Genomic DNA, 19,848 nt, shown 5'->3' with positions numbered 1-19,848 from the left:
AGTGCAAGTCTTAGCCAAACAGTTAGGAACGCCTTGGCTGACTCAGGCGTACGACGATGCCACTCAAACGCCACACGCCTATTTACTCGTCGATTTGAAACCTACGACCCCCGAGGATTTGCGATTTCGTACCCACTTGTTTCACCACTGGTGCCAAGACGGAGGGCCTGTCCTGTACACGTCTCCGTCCTCGACTTCATTTCACTCCCCATCAAAAAATCTATAAAAACCTCAGACCCTCTTTCGTCTGTCTCACACAGTGTGAACATGACGTCCCTTCAGTCGCATCTTCCCGTCAAATTGATTCGTGCCTTGTATGGCATCAGTCGAGAAAAAAATCCACAAACACGAGCCCGTGTCTTAGAAGCTAGTCTCAAAGAAGTCTTACGATGGTTCACGGTGACGGCACGTCAATTACTCCAAGGAATCATTCAGATTCCTCATCAAACCCAACGCTTTTTCGATCGAAACAAAGTCGCTTTGGTCCAACTGGCCGATCCCCGCATCGACACTCAAACCAAAAAACAAATCATTTTGAAACCTGGAGGGAGCGGTACTCTAGGAGGGGTCATCATTCGCTCACTCTTAAGATGGGATCCTAATGCCCCCAAAGTTATCCCCAAGACAAAAGTCCAACGAAGCCCCAAGAAGAAAAAGAAAAAGACCAGGTCCCCAAGAAGAATAACTTCTCCAGTGGCAGGACCCTCCTCTTACCAGACACCACCACCCCGGAAAAAGAAAAGAAGCCCCCAGAAAAAGAAACAGAGAAAAAGTCCCCAGAAAAAGAAAAGTCCACAGAAGAAAACTAGTCGCAAGAGAGGCACTTCGGCCAGGACGCAACCTTACACTCGCAAACCACGACCTGCCACGGCAGTGACTGCGTCTCCGGCATCCTCACGTTCATCCACTTCTCCGTTGATGACACCCAGAACTGAAGAGTACTTGGAGACGTTGATCACACCAAGAACATCTCCGTTGATGACCCCCAAAAGAACTTCCCCAGTGGCAGGACCCTCCAATTTAGTGGCAGTGGCTGCTGCTCACAAAGTACCTTCTCCCAAAATCAAAGTCCAAGAAAGATCGGGCATGTTACAAAGTTTACTGGATTTGTCCAAGCAAGAACTGGCTCGATTTAGTCCGTTGCGTACCCCTGCACGACGTGTCATGCCTGTCCTCAAACTGATAAAACGTAAAGACAATCAGTGGCGACGCGTTCCAGTATAAAAAGAGCCTGTGACCAAGTCGGGGTATCAGTGAACTTGTAAAAAAGATGTCACCTCCAAGAAGCCACAAAAGAAAGAGACAAAGGCAGACGCGTCATCCGACAAAGCGCTTAGCCAAGCATCGACATTACCCTAAGAAAAGACACAGTCGTTCCAAGAAAAAGAGGCGTCAACAAAGGGGAGGATTCCTTGGTGATTTTGGGAAAAACATTGTCACCTTTATGACAAAGCGATAGTCCCAAAAAAAAGATAAAAGGGTGTGGGTTAAGTCATCGACGTTAGTGTCTGTTCGGTGAATGTCCCGGAACCACAAGCAAAAAATGTCACCCTCCAGAAAACCCCAAGGAAAGAAAAGGAAAGGACTGCCACCACGTTTAGCTAAACATGGGGACATGTTATCTGTCCTGTCCAAAGCTTCTTCACCCCTACGAAAAAAACTCATTCAAACGGCCTCCAAAGAGGTCATCGATACCGTGTGCGAATGTTGTTTGAACGTTTTGAAAGGCACGATCCCTTTGTCCAAACACCAGAAACAATGCTTAGGCAAACATCGTCACGTTCTTCGCCAAATGGTTCAAAAGAAAATTCCCATTCGTCAAAAAAAGAAGATGTTGGTCCAACGTGGAGGCATTTTACCTCTCTTGTTAGGCCCCATACTGAAAGGAGTCTTGGGAACCATGTTGGGAGGACTGGTGGGAGCAAGATAAAAAGGCCTCGGAAGTTCCAAGATCTCAGAATCGACCCCTGACAACCCCATGGAAGGACGAAAACTAGCTTTAGTTCCTTACAAACGATGGATGGAATACCATCGGTGGCAAGAACAACGCACCCCGCATTTACCTCCCAATCCCCATTTGAGCGAGATGTCCCAGTTACAACACGAATTGCAATCCTTGATGGATCGCCAAGATTTGTCCGAAACAGAAAAATCGCAAAAGTACGGTCAACTCTTGCAAAGACTGCAACTCTTTCACCAGAAAGCTTTAGACGAAACAGCTTTACCCACTCTAAAAGATTTTAAGACCTTGATGAAAAGTCCAGCACCATCATCATCATTACCACCACCACTACCATCCCCATGGGTCACCAGAGATGCTACCCCACAAAGACCTGAGGAAGAAGAGATGCGCGAAGTGTTTCAAACACCGTCAGCAGCTCCCATTTCGAGTAAGATTGCAGCATCCTTGTTGACCCCGTCCCCCACACCCCAACGAGAAGAAATGAAAGCTTGGGTTAAAAAGATGATGTCCACGCCTCCTTCGACAGAAGTGAAAAAGAAAGAAGGGAAACCAGAAGCGAAAAAAGAAAAGAAAACCAAAGCCATTCCATTGCCACCTCCACCTCTATCACCACTACCTTCGACTTCTACCCCCGTAGCCCATCGGACACGAAAATCCGTTTCCAAACCACCCTTTCGACCCACCCAAAGTAGCATCACCGAAGAGTGGGTGACTTATTAACACAGCAAAGAATGGAAAAAGTCTTAGCTAGCATTTACTACGATCCCTCGCATCCTGCAGGTTACGCAGGAGTTCAAAAATTGTATCGTGCTGCCAAAACGCGACTGAAAAGTCTCCGTTTACCTCAAGTGCAACGATGGTTACAAGAACAAGCTACCTACACTTTACACAAACCCATTCGACGCAAGTTTGCCAGAAGTCGCACCCGAGTGGAAGGCATCGATCATCAATGGCAAGCCGATTTAGCCGATGTCTCTCATTTGGCCAGCTACAATCGTGGCTACAAATATCTGTTTTGTGTCATCGACGTCTTTTCCAAATTTGCCTGGGTCGTACCCTTGACTTCCAAATCCAGCAGCGAGTTAGTGCGAGCCCTGCAACGAGTGTTGAAACAAAGCGGCCGTCACCCTCTTCGATGGCAAACGGACAAAGGCACCGAATTTCTGAACCAAGCTTTCCAAAAAGAATTAAAGAAACGTGACATTCATTTTTTTACCACCGAGAATCCCGAAACCAAAGCCAGCATCGTGGAGCGTTTTCAACGCACTTTGAAAGAACGCATGTGGAAATATTTTACGCATCACCACACTCTGAAGTACATCGACATCTTACCGCACCTGGTGCAAGCGTACAACCAATCTTACCATCGAAGCATCGGACGTGCCCCGCAAGACGTGACTCCCGACAATGAAGTGTTGGTGTTTGAGCGTCTGTTCGGTACGTCCCCGACGAGGGCTGTCCCCAGGAAAAGTGGAGAGTTGGCCGTAGGAGATTGGGTGCGCATTGGCAAAACCAAACGCACTTTCGACAAAGGTTACTTACCTAACTGGACGACCGAATTGTTTCGCGTCACTGGACGAGTGCATGGCCGTCATCCTGCCGTCTATAAATTGGAAGACATGAACGGAGAAGTGCTCAAAGGAACGTTTTATTTGCCCGAGTTACAACGTGTCACCAAAAAAGAAGACGACGTGTACGACATCGAAAGCATTCTCGAACGCAGAACCCGTAAAGTGGGCAAACGACGTGTCAAAGAAGTCAAAGTACGTTGGAAAGGATATCCACCCAGTTTCGATTCTTGGATCGACGCTTCGCAAGTCATCGACTATAAAAAGAAGTGACCATCATGCCCTTTCACACATCAGACGCAGCTACGTCGACCACTCCTCCTTCTTCACCCAGTTCTTCTGTGCAAGATTTACAAAAACAACCCTTGTGGGTGTGGTGTGGAGAACGTGTGCCTAAAACGCAAATCGTCTTTTTCTGCCAAATCTTCGTGGTGTATTGTGTCATCGGGGCAGCCATCGCCAATTTGAGTTTGCAACAAGGAGACAAACAATTGTGGACCATTTTATTGAGCAGTTGCATCGGTTACCTGCTTCCCAATCCCTCCCTGAAATTCTCCTCGAACGGGAACGTTGTGTCCAGTGCCAGTGCCAGCCACCACTCCAACCACAACCAGAACCCCATTTTGGGCGGAGACACGCCTCTGACGTTCACTAACCCCTCGGACAGCCACAGAACTCTGGAATTATGAGTCACCAAAACCAATTTTACTTAACCTTACCCAGTGACAGTTCCATGGAGGTGTTTCCTAAGAACACGTTGTGCTGTTACACGGCTAAATTACCTCAGGCCATCCCCTTAGATCACGAAGCCCATTGGGAAGTGGCTTTAGTAGAAATGATTCACCCTACACAAATCCAAAACATCACCGAAAAACAAAACTTTTTTGAGGTCGAAATCCTGAACGAACAATTACAAAAGACCATAAATGAAATCGGCGGGTTTTCAGGGATCACAACACAAGCCAGCAATCCAGCCTTCAAAATCTACACCTTGAAAATTCCACCAGGGTTTTATTTTAGTGGCCAACATTTGGTGGACACTATTGTGGACAGGTTCGAGTTAGCCTTTGGCAAAGCCCTGAACAAACTAACTAAACGTGTCATCCTGGAGTACCATAAAGTGGCTCGTCGCTTACTGATGAAATTTCAGGACACCCAAATATTGTCCCTCAGGTTCAATGGTAGTTTGTTTGAAATTTTGGGTGGACATCCAACAATGGTCGCAAACAATTGGAGCCCCAAGATCAACAGTAATATGGATTTTTACAAAGCTTTTGGAAACCCGGTAGAACTGAACCAAGGACTGAATTTAATGTTCGTGTACTCCGATGTGGTGGAGTACAACGTGGTGGGACACACCTCTGTACCATTACTGCGTGTCATTCCTTTCAAAGTGGATTCTACTACGAACGCTGACGAGGAAGGTGGAAACACTTACCACGTCCACCGCGAATTTGTACATCCTCATTATTTACCCGTCAGCAAGTCGTATTTGGACACGGTCAACATTACTATAAAAGGAGATTTGGGACAAAATATTCCATTCACCAAAGGAAAAGTCACGGTGAAACTCCATTTTCGAAAACGGTTCTCTCACGACTCGTAAGTAAGTCATGTATCCAGTGTACCGAGGGGTGGCTCGACAGCGAGGACACGGTTTAGGAGACATGTTAAAATCGGCCTTTCGTTCGGTGGTCCCGGTGTTGAAACCGATGGTGACACGCGGATTGCACGCCTTGAAAGATGCGGCACTGACGCAAGGCAAAGAATTTCTCCAAAATGTCATCATCGACAAACAAAACCCTAAAGAAGCCTTCATGAGGGCTGGTAAAAATGTCTTGCTGCAAACGGGTAAAGACATTTTGGGCCGACGAGACACACCTATAAATGCCCTGCACGCTACCGAATCAGCCATTCAGCAAGGACAAGGCAGAAAGAGACGACGACGAAAACACCCTTTCACCAGACTTCAAGCGAGAAAGGCCAAGAAAAGAAAAACCGTTCGAGACTTAGACGTTTTCGATTATTGAGAAAGAGAAAAAAATGATGCACCGAGAGTCTTGCGCTTGTTCCAAGACGGAACTGGATCTGTTTGCCATGCCCCCCACCATGATGACGATGCAAGAATCCCAGTGGGTGGAATTTCATCCCGTCTCCTCATTGACAGCCTCAGCTCCCATCGAGTTTGAAATCAAAGGACAGCCCGAAGATTACATCGATCTGAATAGCAGTTACTTGTACTTGAAAGTCAAAGTTATCGAAGATGACAATTCGCCCCTAGAAAGTACTGATGTAATAGCTCCCGTCAACAATTTCATGCATTCCTTGTTTAGCGGAGTGGACTTGTACTTGAATAACAAACTGGTCAGCAGCAGCATGGATACTTACCCTTATCGAGCGTACCTGGAAAATCTCTTGACGTACGGAATAGACGCCAAGAACACTCATCTCGATGCCTGTGTGGTATGGGAAGCTGACGAAGCAGACCAGTTTGAAACAATAGAAATTGATACAAAGGATAAAACTAAATCAACAAATGATGGATTTATAGAACGAAGAAACAGAATCATAGAAAACAAAAGTTTAGAACTGATGGATCGTTTGCATTTGGACATGTGGTTGCAAGAGAAATATTTGCTGAACGGGGTGGATGTCCGCCTGAGACTGAATCGGAGCAGTGCCACGTTCCATTTGATAGGTAATGATGCTTGCAAAACTGTCATCGAGGAAGCCAGGCTCTACGTACGACGCGTGGAAGTGTTACCTAAAGTGGGTAACGACATCAGTCAAACATTGAGCAGAACGACCGCCAAGTATCCCATACGACGCGTGGAAGTGAAAACGTTCACCATTCCCAAGGGACAGCGATCCATGATCGAAGATCATTTGTTCCAAGGACAGTTACCCAAACGTTTGATCCTTGGTATGGTCTTGAATTCAGCCTTCAACGGAGCCTTCGGTGAAAATCCTTTTAACTTTCGACACTTTGGCGTGTCCAAGATCGAAGTCAGTCGCGATGGCAAGACCTTGTGTACCCGACCTTTCGAGCCTAACTTTACCCAGAACAATTACTTGAGATCGTACTTGTCCCTGTACGAAGCCACGGGTCAGTTAGGGACCAACACCAGTCACGGCATTACGTACAAAGATTATGCAGGAGGCTATGCTTTGTGGGCTTTCGATTTCACTCCAGACCAAGGCAGCGACGAGGGACATTTCCACCCTATAAAATCTGGCCAGATTCGTGTGGAAATTCAGTTTAAAGACCGAACCCCTGATGAAACGGTGAACGTCATCCTGTATGCAGAATTCGATAATACCATAGAAATCAACAGTTTGAGAGAAGTCATTCTAGATTACTAGAAGCCATGGAAGACTGCTATCCCTCTTTACAAAGTGGAGAAACTTTGGACATGAAATGTGAGGAGACTGTGGAAGAAGAAGTGATCATGATGAAGTCAAGATGGCCAGAACAAGAAGCCCATTTAGTCTCCTGTTTTGCCAAACACTTGGTCAACAAAATGACGGAATTGATCAAGAAAAATTGTTATGGATGTCAAAACGATCATCCCAGTCAAATTCAACACGATAAATGCCTGATGTTGAGTCAAGAAGAAAAATTGGACGAGTATCTGGACGAAGCTTGGAGCCTCATCTCGAACAAAGACGTGTTGTACCAGTGGTATAAAGACTTGCGTGAACATTCTTGTCCACCATTAACCACTCAAGAGATCCATCGTATCGAAGCTCTCCTGAATCAGAGTGAGGAAACAGAACGAATCACCGTTTATTCGTCAGACATTTTCAAGCAAAAAGTCAGGATCGAATTGACGACTTATTATTACCTGTGAAGAAAAAACACAAAACAATGGATACCTGGGAACTTTATTACCTTTTGAACCACAGTTCGTATACGTCTTCTTGGAATCCTGTCGTCTGTGCTAAAGATGAACTCCCTCATCGCAAACCTAAAGACCATCAAGCTTACGTGATCAACACGGACGACAGTCATCTCCCAGGAACCCACTGGGTAGCCGTCTACTTTCCTCAAGAAGGATGTGTGGAATATTTCGATTCGTACGGATTGCCCCCTTTGGAAGACGATATCATCGACTTTATGAGAAGAAATGCTCAAACCACCCGATTCAATAACGTGAAATTACAAGGCACAGATTCCTTGGTGTGTGGACAGTACTGTGTGTATTTTCTGCATCATCGCAGCCTGGGCTATTCCTTAGAACATTTAGTGACTCATTTCGATCCTCGTTCTTCTGCTAGAAACGATTTGAAAGTAGATCGATGGTTCTGTGACCATTATGCTTATCTTTTGTCTCAAGCTAGGAAACGTAGTGTCCATCAATGGCCTAATGATTTCCAACAGTGGAAATCACAATTTCATTCACAACGTTGTCAGCCTTGTTTAAAGTAGATTGTCCATTGAGAAAAAAATGTTAGTGATTTGAAAAAATTGTTTGATGTTATAGTGTTGGATTATTGTTAAAAATGTTAGAGTTGTTGTTTAGTGTTAAGTGATTTTTGAATAAAAAATGTTGTGTTTTGAAAAAATGCTTTTGTCTTTTGTTTAGCTATAAGAATGTTGAATTGATGCTCTTTCATTTCTTACTATCCCTCTCATGACAATCACTGAACGTTGCGACTCGAAAACCGTGTGGGGGATGTTTTCCTTCACGTCCGCGCTTTCACTATAAGAACCGGGGTTGTTTCCAGTCTAGCCATCCATTGTCGACTCATCCTCCTAAGAAGATGTGTTCCAAACTAGCTAAGCTCAACGAAGCCTACGTGAATTTGCATAGGGTCAGACACAGTCTGATACCGAAGCCAGAAGAAATAGAGAATGTGAGAATGTTAAAAATCACTGAAGACCTGATAGAAGAGCTCTTCAGAGAAGAAGTGAACAGGGAAAAAGAAGAATGGACGGAGAAGTACAGACTTCAGAGACAGCAGCAACAGCAGCAACAACAGCAACAGCAGCAACAACCTGAAGCTGACAGAGGCTTTGTCGATTGTCGTATCGACACCAAAGAGTTCTTCTTCTCTTTCCGAAGAAGCAGACCTATCGCCAGAAAGTCTATCCTCAGAGGACATCGCATTCTTAGAAACTAAAAAAGAATGCCATAGCAAAACAAAAAAACAGCCCTTTTCAGGGCTACCCCAATACTCTAGAAAAGAAGTAACGATTGATTTGCCAATGTGTGTGTAGGTAGAGTAGTGTGAAAATAAACACTAACTCTTTATTGATAGTGAAAGTGTATGTGTTGGTGTGTTTGTGTTTGTAAGAGCTCAAGTAAGTTGGTGTGGATAGTAGATTAAAATGATATCTTTTATTAGTGTTTGAGGTGTATATTAGGAGTGAGATTGAATTGCTTTGCGTATGTGGATAGTCTATTGAAGTGATTTATAAAAAATTTTAAAATAGTGATGGGTAGCATAAAAAGTGAGTGAGTGTTTCTTTTAGGTCCGCGCGTTGTTGTTTTTTTGGTCATGATCTAGGTAAGATGAATTTTATGTTATTAGGGGGATGTTTTCCTTCACGTCCGCGCTTTCAGTATAAATTGAAACTCGTTCGGCAGTCCAGCTACCCTTGTTGATTGATCAACACCAAAAAATGAACACGAGACTTGAGAAACTGTTGGAGCTTCATGTGCATCTGGAATATGCCAGGCGCATATTAAATGAACTGGCCGCGGAAGCCATTGTCGAGGAGGGAAGGATAAGAGAGGAGGAAAGAAGAAACAAAGAAGAGGAGGAGAGAAGATATAAAGAAGAAGAAGAAAGAAGATATAAAGAGGAAAGAAGAAACAAAGAAGAGGAGGAGGAAAAGGAGAGAAGAAATTTCAAAATCCCAGAGAGCGAAAATTGGGATTCTGAAGCGACATATCCTGTCTCTGCTCTCTCCCCCCAAAAGGCAAAAAGTAACTGGGGGATAAGATGTGTATGTGGCGCCAGGCCTGGAAGGTGCCACCATTAACCAGGTGTCCATGAAGTTCCAAACAAAACAGCCCTTTTCAGGGCTACCCAATACTCTAGAAAAGAAATAACGATCGATTTGCCAATGTGTGTAGGTAGAGTAGTGTGAAAATAAACACTAACTCTTTATTGATAGTGGGAGTGTATGTGATTGTGTGTTTGTGTTAGTAACTAATAAAGTAAGTTTGTGTGAATAGTAGATTATGGGTTTCTTTATTGTTTATTAGCGTATGTGGAGAGTATAGTTTGGGTTATATTATATGAAATGAGAAAAGTGGGGATGTTTTCCTTCACGTTCGCGCGTTGTTGGGTCATGATCTAGGTAAGATAGATTTTATGTTTTTTAGGGGGGATGTTTTCCATCACGTCCGCGCTTTCACTATAATAACCCACAGTGTTCGTTGTTCAAACCATTCTGCAAAGAATAAAAAGAAGATGGCGTCAAACCAAATCGACAAAATTCAAACCTTGCAAGACGTTTTAGACAACTTAGGAATAATGGAACAGATGCTATTAAGACTGGTTGAAGACCATTATTCCTATAGTCCCCATCGTGTGAAGATGGAAATTAATAATTTAAGGAAAGCAAAGGACAAGATTAGTGGTGTCATGAAAGAGATCAAGGAGGAGAAGGAGGATGAAGAGGAAAGAACAAGAATACGCAAATGGAATGAAAAGATTGAAAAAGAAGAAGAAAATGAAAAGAGGAAGAAAGAAGAGGAGGAAGAGAAGAAGAAAGAAGAGGAGGAGAAGAAAAAAAAGAAAGAGAAGAAGAGTGTAGGAGATAAAATAAGAACTTGGTGGAGGAAAAGAAGAAATTAGAAGAAGAAGAAGAAGAAGAAAACCCAAAGGCCCTTTTCAGGGCCAGCCATATTTCTCGAAAAGAGATAGTCTTTGAATTGCCTACCCCTTTTTTATTTTATTTTTTATTTTATTTTTTTATTTTTAAAAAAAAAATAGAGACCCTCCCTGTTTCAATTTTACATAGACCCTATACAGTCCCAAGGGTTTATGTCCATGTTAAATTTACATAGACCCTATATTGTCCCAGGGTTTTTGGCCATGTTAATTCCCATAGACCCTATATGTTCCCACGATTTTTCTCCATGTTAAATTTACATAGACCCTATATTGTCCCAGGGTTTTTGGCCATGTTAATTCCCATAGACCCTATATGTTCCCACGATTTTTCTCCATGTTAAATTTACATAGACCCTATATGTTCCCAAGGGTGTTTGTAATGATAAATCCCATAGACCCTATAAGATCCCCATATACTACTATTATGGTCACATGTATGATAACGATACCCTATTATTAGATTGATGTAATCAGACAGACTTTCCTATACTGACTTGACGCATCGGACGTGATAGAGGTGTAAGCAGGTATACATTTGTAGGTTGCAGAGGACCAAGTTTATTTGACAGTGTTGTAGCGTCTCAGAACATGTCATATTATGCAAAAGATTTTTATGTAGATAAACCCTATATTTTATTAGATCAGATATATCTTTGAAGGAGCTCACAATTGAGCTATTTAAACACTTACTAAAACCTAGATTCATATCAATAGTTTCCCATACCTCCAGTGACCTAAAGACAACAGTGGTAGTAAAATGAAGGGTTCTTAAACGCGTAATGCCACGAATACTTTCCACCAAGGTACCTAATGATCACACATCGCAAAACCCTAATTTCACACTTGCATGTGTTTCTCTTGTTTCACACTAGTATGATTCATTAGTAAGCATTCAAAGCCTAATCTTAGTTATTCACGCCTTGTAATGCAAAGCAAGACCTAATCATATAATACAAAGAAGTATTCCTGTCTTAATTTACTAAACATGGTACATACAATTATCCAGAGAATTTCTATGATACGAAATTATGGAGGGTCCACATTACGAAAATAATCCATGCCACCATAAAGTCTAGTGAATACAGTACATTATGACGACTGCTCATAGGAACTGGTTAATTATATGGGTCGAGACCTATCTTTCGAACACCGACTGCCCATAATTAAACAAATAAATCAGTCAAATATATAAACGCAGACGTAAATATAAGTAGCAAGTACCATAGGTTTATTACATTATTATTGCAACTTTTTCGTCATGATGTAATGCAGCTTCGTACATTGTCTGGCACAACAGCCAATTACGCATGAAAATCTTTCAATTGAAAACACTGAACATAATTTTCAACACATTGTTGTTTTTTCCGAACAATTTTATATTTAATACTTTTATTGTTCTAAATCTACTGTTATCAATCACCAGCACTAACACTGTCATTCTCTAATTATATATATATATATATATATATATATATATATATATATATATATATATATATATATATATATATATATATATATGTATGTATGTATGTATGTATGTATGTGTGTGTGTGTGTGTGTGTGTGTGTGTCTGTGTGACAATTTACATTTAACATGAATAAAGTGTAATATCATTTTTAAAGAGAGAGAGAGAGAGGACATACGTCACACGCACGTATTTACATTCAATACAGAGTCAAAACTTTCCGCAAAAATTACTACTTCCTATCAAGATTTCTGTCAATTGTAGGAAACTTCAGCCCATATATAATCTCCTACATGCGATATAGAATCGGGGAGAAGGACTTGAACAATGTGGACGGTCTGTGGGTCACGAACATTGCGAAGGTGAGCCAGTCGATAGGTAACGCGGTAGGGGGTATTCTTTTCACGAGGTTTGGCACAAGAATTTCCACCTCCGTGGGATGTGCATTTTTCAGGTAAGAATCTATTTGCTTATTTTATTCTCGACAAAAGACCGAACATGTATGTATAATATATGCTTATACAGCAATCCCTTGCTATAAAAAAATAGTATGAATTGCTGCCTCTCTCACAGCATATGTCTCGTAAAGGACTCGTCAACTTGGTAACAGGTATCGTCACGGAACACATCAACTTCGTTACATTTTTTATCATGCTGATATTTGTTCCCTTTACTGTTCTCAGCTCATGAGAACTAACCATACTGTGATTTCAGATGATTAATTATTCTGCATTTTTCTGCTAAAAACTATTAAAATACAACCTTGTTAGAACATGATTAATTAATCTGTGTTTGTATGCTAATGAACAATTAAAATACAGCCTTGTTAGAACACCATGAGTAATTACTCTGTATTTGTATGGCAATGAACTGTTAAAATACAGCTTTGTTAGAACATCATGACTAATTATTCTGTATTGTATGTTGATGAACTATTAAATACAGCCTTGTTAAAACATCAAGATTAAATGTTCTGTATTTGTATGCTAATGAACTATTAAAAGACAGCCTTGTTAGAACATCGTGATTAATTACTTTGTATTTTTATGCTAATAAACATTTAAATACAGCCTTGTTAGAACATAATGATCAATTACTCTGTATTTTTATGATAATGAACAATTAAAATACAGCCTTGTGAGAACATCGTGATTAATTACTCTGTATTTGTATGCTAATAAACAATTAAAATACAGCCTTGTTAGAACATCGTGATTAATTACTCTGTATTTGTATGCTAATGAACAATTAAAATACAGCCTTGTTAGAACATCGTGGTTAATTAACCTGTATTTGTATGCTAATGAACTATTAAATACAGCCTTGTTAGAACATCATGACTAATTACTCTGTATTTGTATGCTAATGAACTATTAAAATAGAGCCTTGTTAGAACATCGTGATTAATTACTTTGTATTTTTATGCTAATAAACAATTAAATACAGCCTTGTTAGAACATAATGATTAATTACTCTGTATTTTTATGCTAATGAACAATTAAAATACAGCCTTGTTAGAACATCGTGATTAATTAATCCGTATTTGTATGCTAATGAACAATTAAAATACAGCCTTGTTAGAACATCGTGGTTAATTAACCTGTATTTGTATGCTAATGAACTATTAAATACAGCCTTGATAGAACATCATGACTAATTACTCTGTATTTGTATGCAAATGAAATATTAAATACAGCCTTGTTAGAATACCATGACTAATTACTCTGTAGTTTTATGATAATGAACTATTTAAATACAGCTTTGTTAGAACATCGTTCGTTATAAGGCTACCTCACTTCTAGCGCCGGTCACTTGCATGATTAATACGAAGAGGTAGCGCAGTACTTTGGTCTACATATGTCAGACATGCACCATGAACTTTATCAGACTTAAACTGATTAAAATTACTTTTCGCTTAAAATCTTTTAATTCATCTCCAATATTTCAAACCAATAAACAGTGTTTTTCAAACTATACTTGCGTTATTTTGAAATATTTGATAGATGATTTTCATTTGGAGCTAAATTTCGTTGATACATAATATGTATTACATATTGCAGACTAGATATTAAAATACCTGTCTTATCTCATTAAGTTTTAAATAATAAAACCTATTTCATGCAATATTAGAATTTCAAAACTCTGTCTCATTAGCCAGAAATTATTCCTTTAATTTCAATACTGTTGTTCCATAATCTTTAAGGCGTATATTTTACTTTGGCGACTTTTAAGATTTAAAATTCAAATTAACGCTTTATTTTATTGTCATGTAAACGTGAAGATGAAATCCAATGCTGCAATTACTTTCGTTCGAGAGTCCCTTATCATCAACAGCTGCAGTTTCAAAATCAAGGAATTCCATCCTTGTCTTCACAGGATCCAAAATTACAGCTTTATTTTTAATTAATTAATTTACAAATTGTGTATGACTGCTACAAAGTTTAACTTCTCATTTTTATTAAATATTTAGATAACACAATTTTAAGTTAACGATGTTGGTTACAATTTTAGAATGGTTGTACAATTTCTTCTTGTAACTCCGGACATTATCCAATTCAACGTCCAGCACATTTCAAGACTTTACGCAACACGTTTGCATCGATGTTTCTTAAATTCATTTTATATCCAATGAATAAGTCTTGCCAAGGAAAAGAAACGATTTCACAATGTATCACATTTAGAAATTTTTTTGAAACAATGAATGAGAAATGCTAATAGCTACCCGATTGTCTATTAAGGATATTTGTACGTGTAACAATTTTTTGTGTGTAATACTCTCTGTGAAGGGAAATCTTTATAATTTTTTGAACCAATAAGAAAATTAGAGCATTGTTAAATATGTTTTTCAGTGGATCAGTATTGCTGAGTTATTTCACCGTGCAGAAGTCTTTTATTGCCTTTGCAGCCACCTACGGCTTCGTGTTAGGCTTTGGGATGTTCGCCGCATACACGTCGACGCTCACATCGATTATCAAGGTCAAATTACACCAAACAGTTTTAATCTCCATATCTTTCATTTGTATACATCTTTTTAAAAATAATATCTGCTGTTTGTTTCTTGGTAGATTGGCTTTTAGGGGGATTATGCAATTTTCATTTAGTTTAGGTTTTTGTTTTGTCCCAAACTTCATAGTTGACCCAAACCAAGACCATTTTTCTTCTGTTATAATAACTTGGAAATCTAATGTTAAGACTTTAGAAATGTACTTTTCAGCATTACATGGGGTAAATTGCATTTGAATGATAATAACGCAAATTTTGTTAGCGAATGAGGCCTTTCCAGAACGTGTTAAATTAAATCCGCCAGCTGTTTCTTTATAAGCAAAAGTGCTGCTGGTTGAATTCAATCAACATTCAAAGTTCCATTTTGCACTTAAGGTTGTTTCACACATTTGAACAAATACTCAACATCTGGCAAATCTTGCTATTTTACCGTCAAAAATTGAAGGTAGCTAAACAATGTATTAAGATGCAACCAGTCGCCTAGAGGCATTCCGCGTGAAGAAAACCAAGATCAAGATGGAATTCAAATCACGCGTAGCATTCAAGACATGATCCAGAACCCGGCCGAAATAACCAAATCAGCCGAACTATAGAATTAAAGCGTATAAACTGCAGATGGCTTTACAGTGATAGTTTTCATTTTACAACATGCCGAGGACAACCGATGGGGCTCCTCTTTTCTCTCGCGTTCGAGATCTTGTCAAATAATAGCAAAACCAAAATCAGATATATATATATATATATATATATATATATATATATATATATATATATATATATATATATATATATACGTGTGTGTCTGTGTGTCTGTGTGTGTGTGTACACTATTTGCATAATAATTTTTTATGAGCTATTATCTTAATTACATTTGTAGTGCTAACAGTCTTATAATCACATTCTCTACTATGAGTCATGTATAGTTCATACAACGTTTTATTCATACGTTTCAAGGTTAAACCGCACAAGTACCAACTGGTTATTTTGTGAAAACTGGGTCCTTATGACACAGTGGAGGCCACCGTACTGGCGATGAGTGGTCAGTAAGATATCACACCGAAGTTTCGAAGTCATCTCAACAGGAACTTATTAATCTCGCCCATAAAACTCCGTTGTCCAGTCATTTAGGAGTCAGTAAGACTTATCATAAGATCTTCAAATATGTTTATTGGCAGAAAAGTAAAAGTGAATATTTCCAGATATTGAAAATCTTGTCAAATAATAGCAAAACCAAATCAGAACAGACCTAATTATTCATCTGCAACCTGTTGCTGCATTTGACGAACCGTTAAGCAGACTATTAGTAGATTGTCTCGTCCCATTAATTTCCTATGACCAATAAGGCAACCAATACTTGTTGACGATTATATGTAGGTCCACAAGATTCGGAGAAGTTAATACTTTAAAGAATATAAACACTAAGGCCATATCTAAAGTGTTATTAAAGTTTTTCACGTATTTTAGGATTTACAAAAATTCAGGAAAGGTTGGGACAAAATGATAAATTTGTTGTTGTTTCTGTTAAGGAATCAGCTCAAGATCCTAATCAGATGAAGCATTATGGTCCTTAGTTAGAACTAAAATAAGTGATTTTAATTATATTAATAGTCTTGGGTTGCATAACAGAAACTCTTTTGTCATGTTAATATCTGATAGGAGTATATTGACATAATAGCATTATAAATTATTGAATTAATTTAGTAATACCTGTTCCACAAACTGAGGATTTAAACGAAGACGTGAAATATGACTGTACTGACTTTGTGGTGACCATCTTCTTAATCTGAAATATTGGACAATCTGGACCAGAAACATTCACATCTGCTGCCACAATAGAAGAGCAAATTAAAAAAAACTATTAAAAGAATATGAGCACTTGTTTCCAAATATTCCAACATAAAAAGCACATGCTGTATCGTTCATATCCTTATGCAATATTTATAGGTTACTGCATTTGTATGGGAAAATATGAACGAGTTTTTTGGATGGAATACTGCATTACCTTGTGTTTCTGTTTCTGTCATTGAATGTTTGAAATCATAATGTGAGAAAAATATGAAGTCTTTCAATTGCAATTATCAAAAAGACGCTATGGAATTTAATGCTTATTTCATTTTGAGTGCAGTAAGGAGGATGTAATTGTACTTATCGAAATTACAGTACAGTTTCGAAATGTGTAATCAAGATTGAGAACCTATGACATGGCTCATGTAATTCGAATTTGCAGAATTAAGAAAAACATTTTGAGGAAATTCAGGATGTAAAACTGTAAGTATATTTTTTGCCATTTTTATCACAAGCTAAGGAAGACAGTATATGACTTGTCACTTGCATGTTATTTGTAAGGACCTTTTCTTGCGTCTGTTGTATACTGTAGCTATCTAAATCCGAAACATTGTATCAACGTGGAATGTGCCAAAGCAGCTGGTATGTGGCAGTCCACGAAACATCCGTTTTAGTTCATTCAGAAACAAATTTAAACAACCACAACGTAAAGCGCCTCTTACGCAAGTGTACATAATTTGTTTATAAATCAAAAGTGCTGGCGTCTGCGTCCATTGTTTGTTTATAATAGAAAGTAGTTCCTTTATGCTCGTGAATGTTATATGTGTATTGGCGCGCGGGTTCAGTATCGGGTAATACTGCACGATTCTGACAATGTAAAGTTAACGGGGGAAAAATGAGCATATAATAATTATATGTTACTGCATTTGTATGGGAAAATATGAAGGAGTTTTTCAGATGCAATACTGCACAACCTTGATAGTGCCGTATATCCATCCGACAAAACGAGTTCATATTTTCCCATACAAATGCAGTAACCATTTTATTATATGCTCATTTTTGTATTCTACATAACGCTTAATTATATAAACAAAATACACTACAAGAAACAACGTAAATTAATGTATGCCGCATGCCAAACTAAATACACAAAGCAACATTATTACTGCGCACATAACTCCGTCCAGATAAATTTGAACTTAGTCGCGCGCTCGACATAACCTTCGAAAAAAATGGCATGTCAAGTTAAAATTTAAATTGGAGTCATATTGTGAATGAATGTGCATTGCAACAGCTTTTCCATTTGATCTGGAATGAATAGATTTTGGTATTTTTCTTGATACTAGGAAATTTCGTCATTATGGACTGGATTTGTATGTGACAATACCACATGAAATACATGAGATTGAAGAAGCTAGGGAGAAGCATGTTGACATCTGCAAATGTGTTTCTGTCATTGAATGTTTGAAATCATAATGTGGGGAATCTATGAAGTCTTTCTATTGCAATTATCAAAAAGACGCTGTGAAATTTAATGCTTATGTCATTTTGAGTGCAGTTAGGAGGATGTAATTGCACTTATATTCGAAATTACAGTACACTTTCGAAATGTGTAATCAAGATTGAGAAACTATGACGTGGCTCATGAAATTCGGATTTGCAGAACTAAGAAAGTACATTTTGAGGAAATGCTTTGTCACTTGTATGTTATTTGTAATGACCCTTTCTGGCGTCTACTGTATAGCTAGGCTAAATCTGAAACATTGTATCAAAAACGTTAACACGGTATGTGCCAAAGCAGCTGGTATGTGGCAGTCTATGAAACATTTGCTTTACTTCATTCACTACACTACGCTAGTGTACACGATTTCTTTACAAATCAAAAGTGCTGGCGTCTGCGTACATTGTTTGTTTACAGTAAAAATGAGCACCTAGAAGCACGTGAATGCAATATGAAGGTGTGCAATATCGTAAAATACTGAACGATTCAGACAATGGGTTACGGACACAAAAATGAGCGTATGATAATTATTGTATTTATGTTTGATAGAAATGCTAAGGAGCATTTTGTGGCATAATCGTTTCTTTTTCTTTATGATGGGAGGTCTTATACATACCTATATTATGTATATTATTTTCATATAATAGTTGTTTGTATGATTATTGAGTTAATGACAATTTAAATGATACTTATTTTGTATGTGTGTTTAATTTAAAATTTAACGTAGCTTTAACGACGTTACAGTCATATCGCTACAATGTCCGCAATCTGCAGTTTATAGTGATGTCTGGTACCGGGCCATTATGTCGCAGACATGAGTCATCATGTTCAACCCAGTCAATATGTCCTGACACCAGGCAGACCAGTCCTAACACTAACAGCTTAATGCTGATCGCCGAGCGAGGCAGCTGTTAGCAAAAGTTTTGCAAGTCTTTGATATGACTAGGTCGGGGTAAGAACCCATCGTATCCGAGGCGGTTGCTCTAACCTCTTAGACCACCGGAACTGTCGCTAAAGGTTTATGATCGTAGCTTCTGTATAAGATGAGTCATGTACAGTGTGTGCGATGTTTAAATCATAAGTTTCAAGGTTAAGTCATAATGATAAGTGAAAGTAGATATCACGTGATCTAACAAGGATATGCGTTCTTTGAAAGGAGGTCGTGGGTTTCCTAAAAGTATGTCCAAGCTGACCTAGTTAAAGAATAGTTAGAATGACCATGTGATCCTTGTTGACTGCAATTAGTATTTCAAAAGTCAATACGATTCATTCACAAACCTTGTATTCTATTCTAGCTATTGCTTTTGTATACAAAGCTGAATACGCTGCATCATTCATTTTAATGGTATTACTGGTTTTGTGAGAGCTATATGAGGGGATTGATTCATTTATTTAAGATAATCATTCGTTGGACTTGCAGTATTTTAACAGTCCTACTATTGGATATGCTGACTGTAAGGATTTACTGTACAATATTCAAGGACATTTTGATTTTTAATTTTATTGTAATTATAGTGAATTCAATTAAAATACATTTGGAGTAATATCATAACTATACTTCTGTACTGCTTTTACATCAGCATAAACCTATTCTGATTACCTGAATAAATTGGAACAGATATACTTTTTAGGATATTTTGGAATTAATTCACCATACAGTATGCTATTTTTAAAGCTTCTCTCTATATTTTATGAAAATAAATTATTATTG

General features: G+C 38.8%; 1 protein-coding gene across 1 annotated transcript in view; it reads left to right on the top strand.

Annotated features, from left to right (window-relative positions):
• Window positions 1-12,140: 12,140 nt before the first annotated feature.
• Window positions 12,141-19,848, top strand: part of LOC149798670 (uncharacterized) — a 52,767-nt gene continuing 45,059 nt past the window's right edge. The window contains exon 1 of the mRNA XM_089957279.1: window positions 12,141-12,302. Coding sequence (XP_089813405.1) covers window positions 12,142-12,302 — 161 coding nt within the window. The 5' untranslated portion in view covers window position 12,141. The remainder of the gene's footprint in view (window positions 12,303-19,848) is intronic.

Source organism: Sinohyriopsis cumingii, chromosome 5, assembly GCF_028554795.1.
Source record: "Sinohyriopsis cumingii isolate HCF-2022 chromosome 5, ASM2855479v2, whole genome shotgun sequence".
Taxonomy (NCBI): domain Eukaryota; kingdom Metazoa; phylum Mollusca; class Bivalvia; order Unionida; family Unionidae; genus Sinohyriopsis; species Sinohyriopsis cumingii.
The sequence above is the reverse complement of the archived record's forward strand: the minus strand, read 5'-3'. Positions and strand labels throughout refer to the sequence as shown.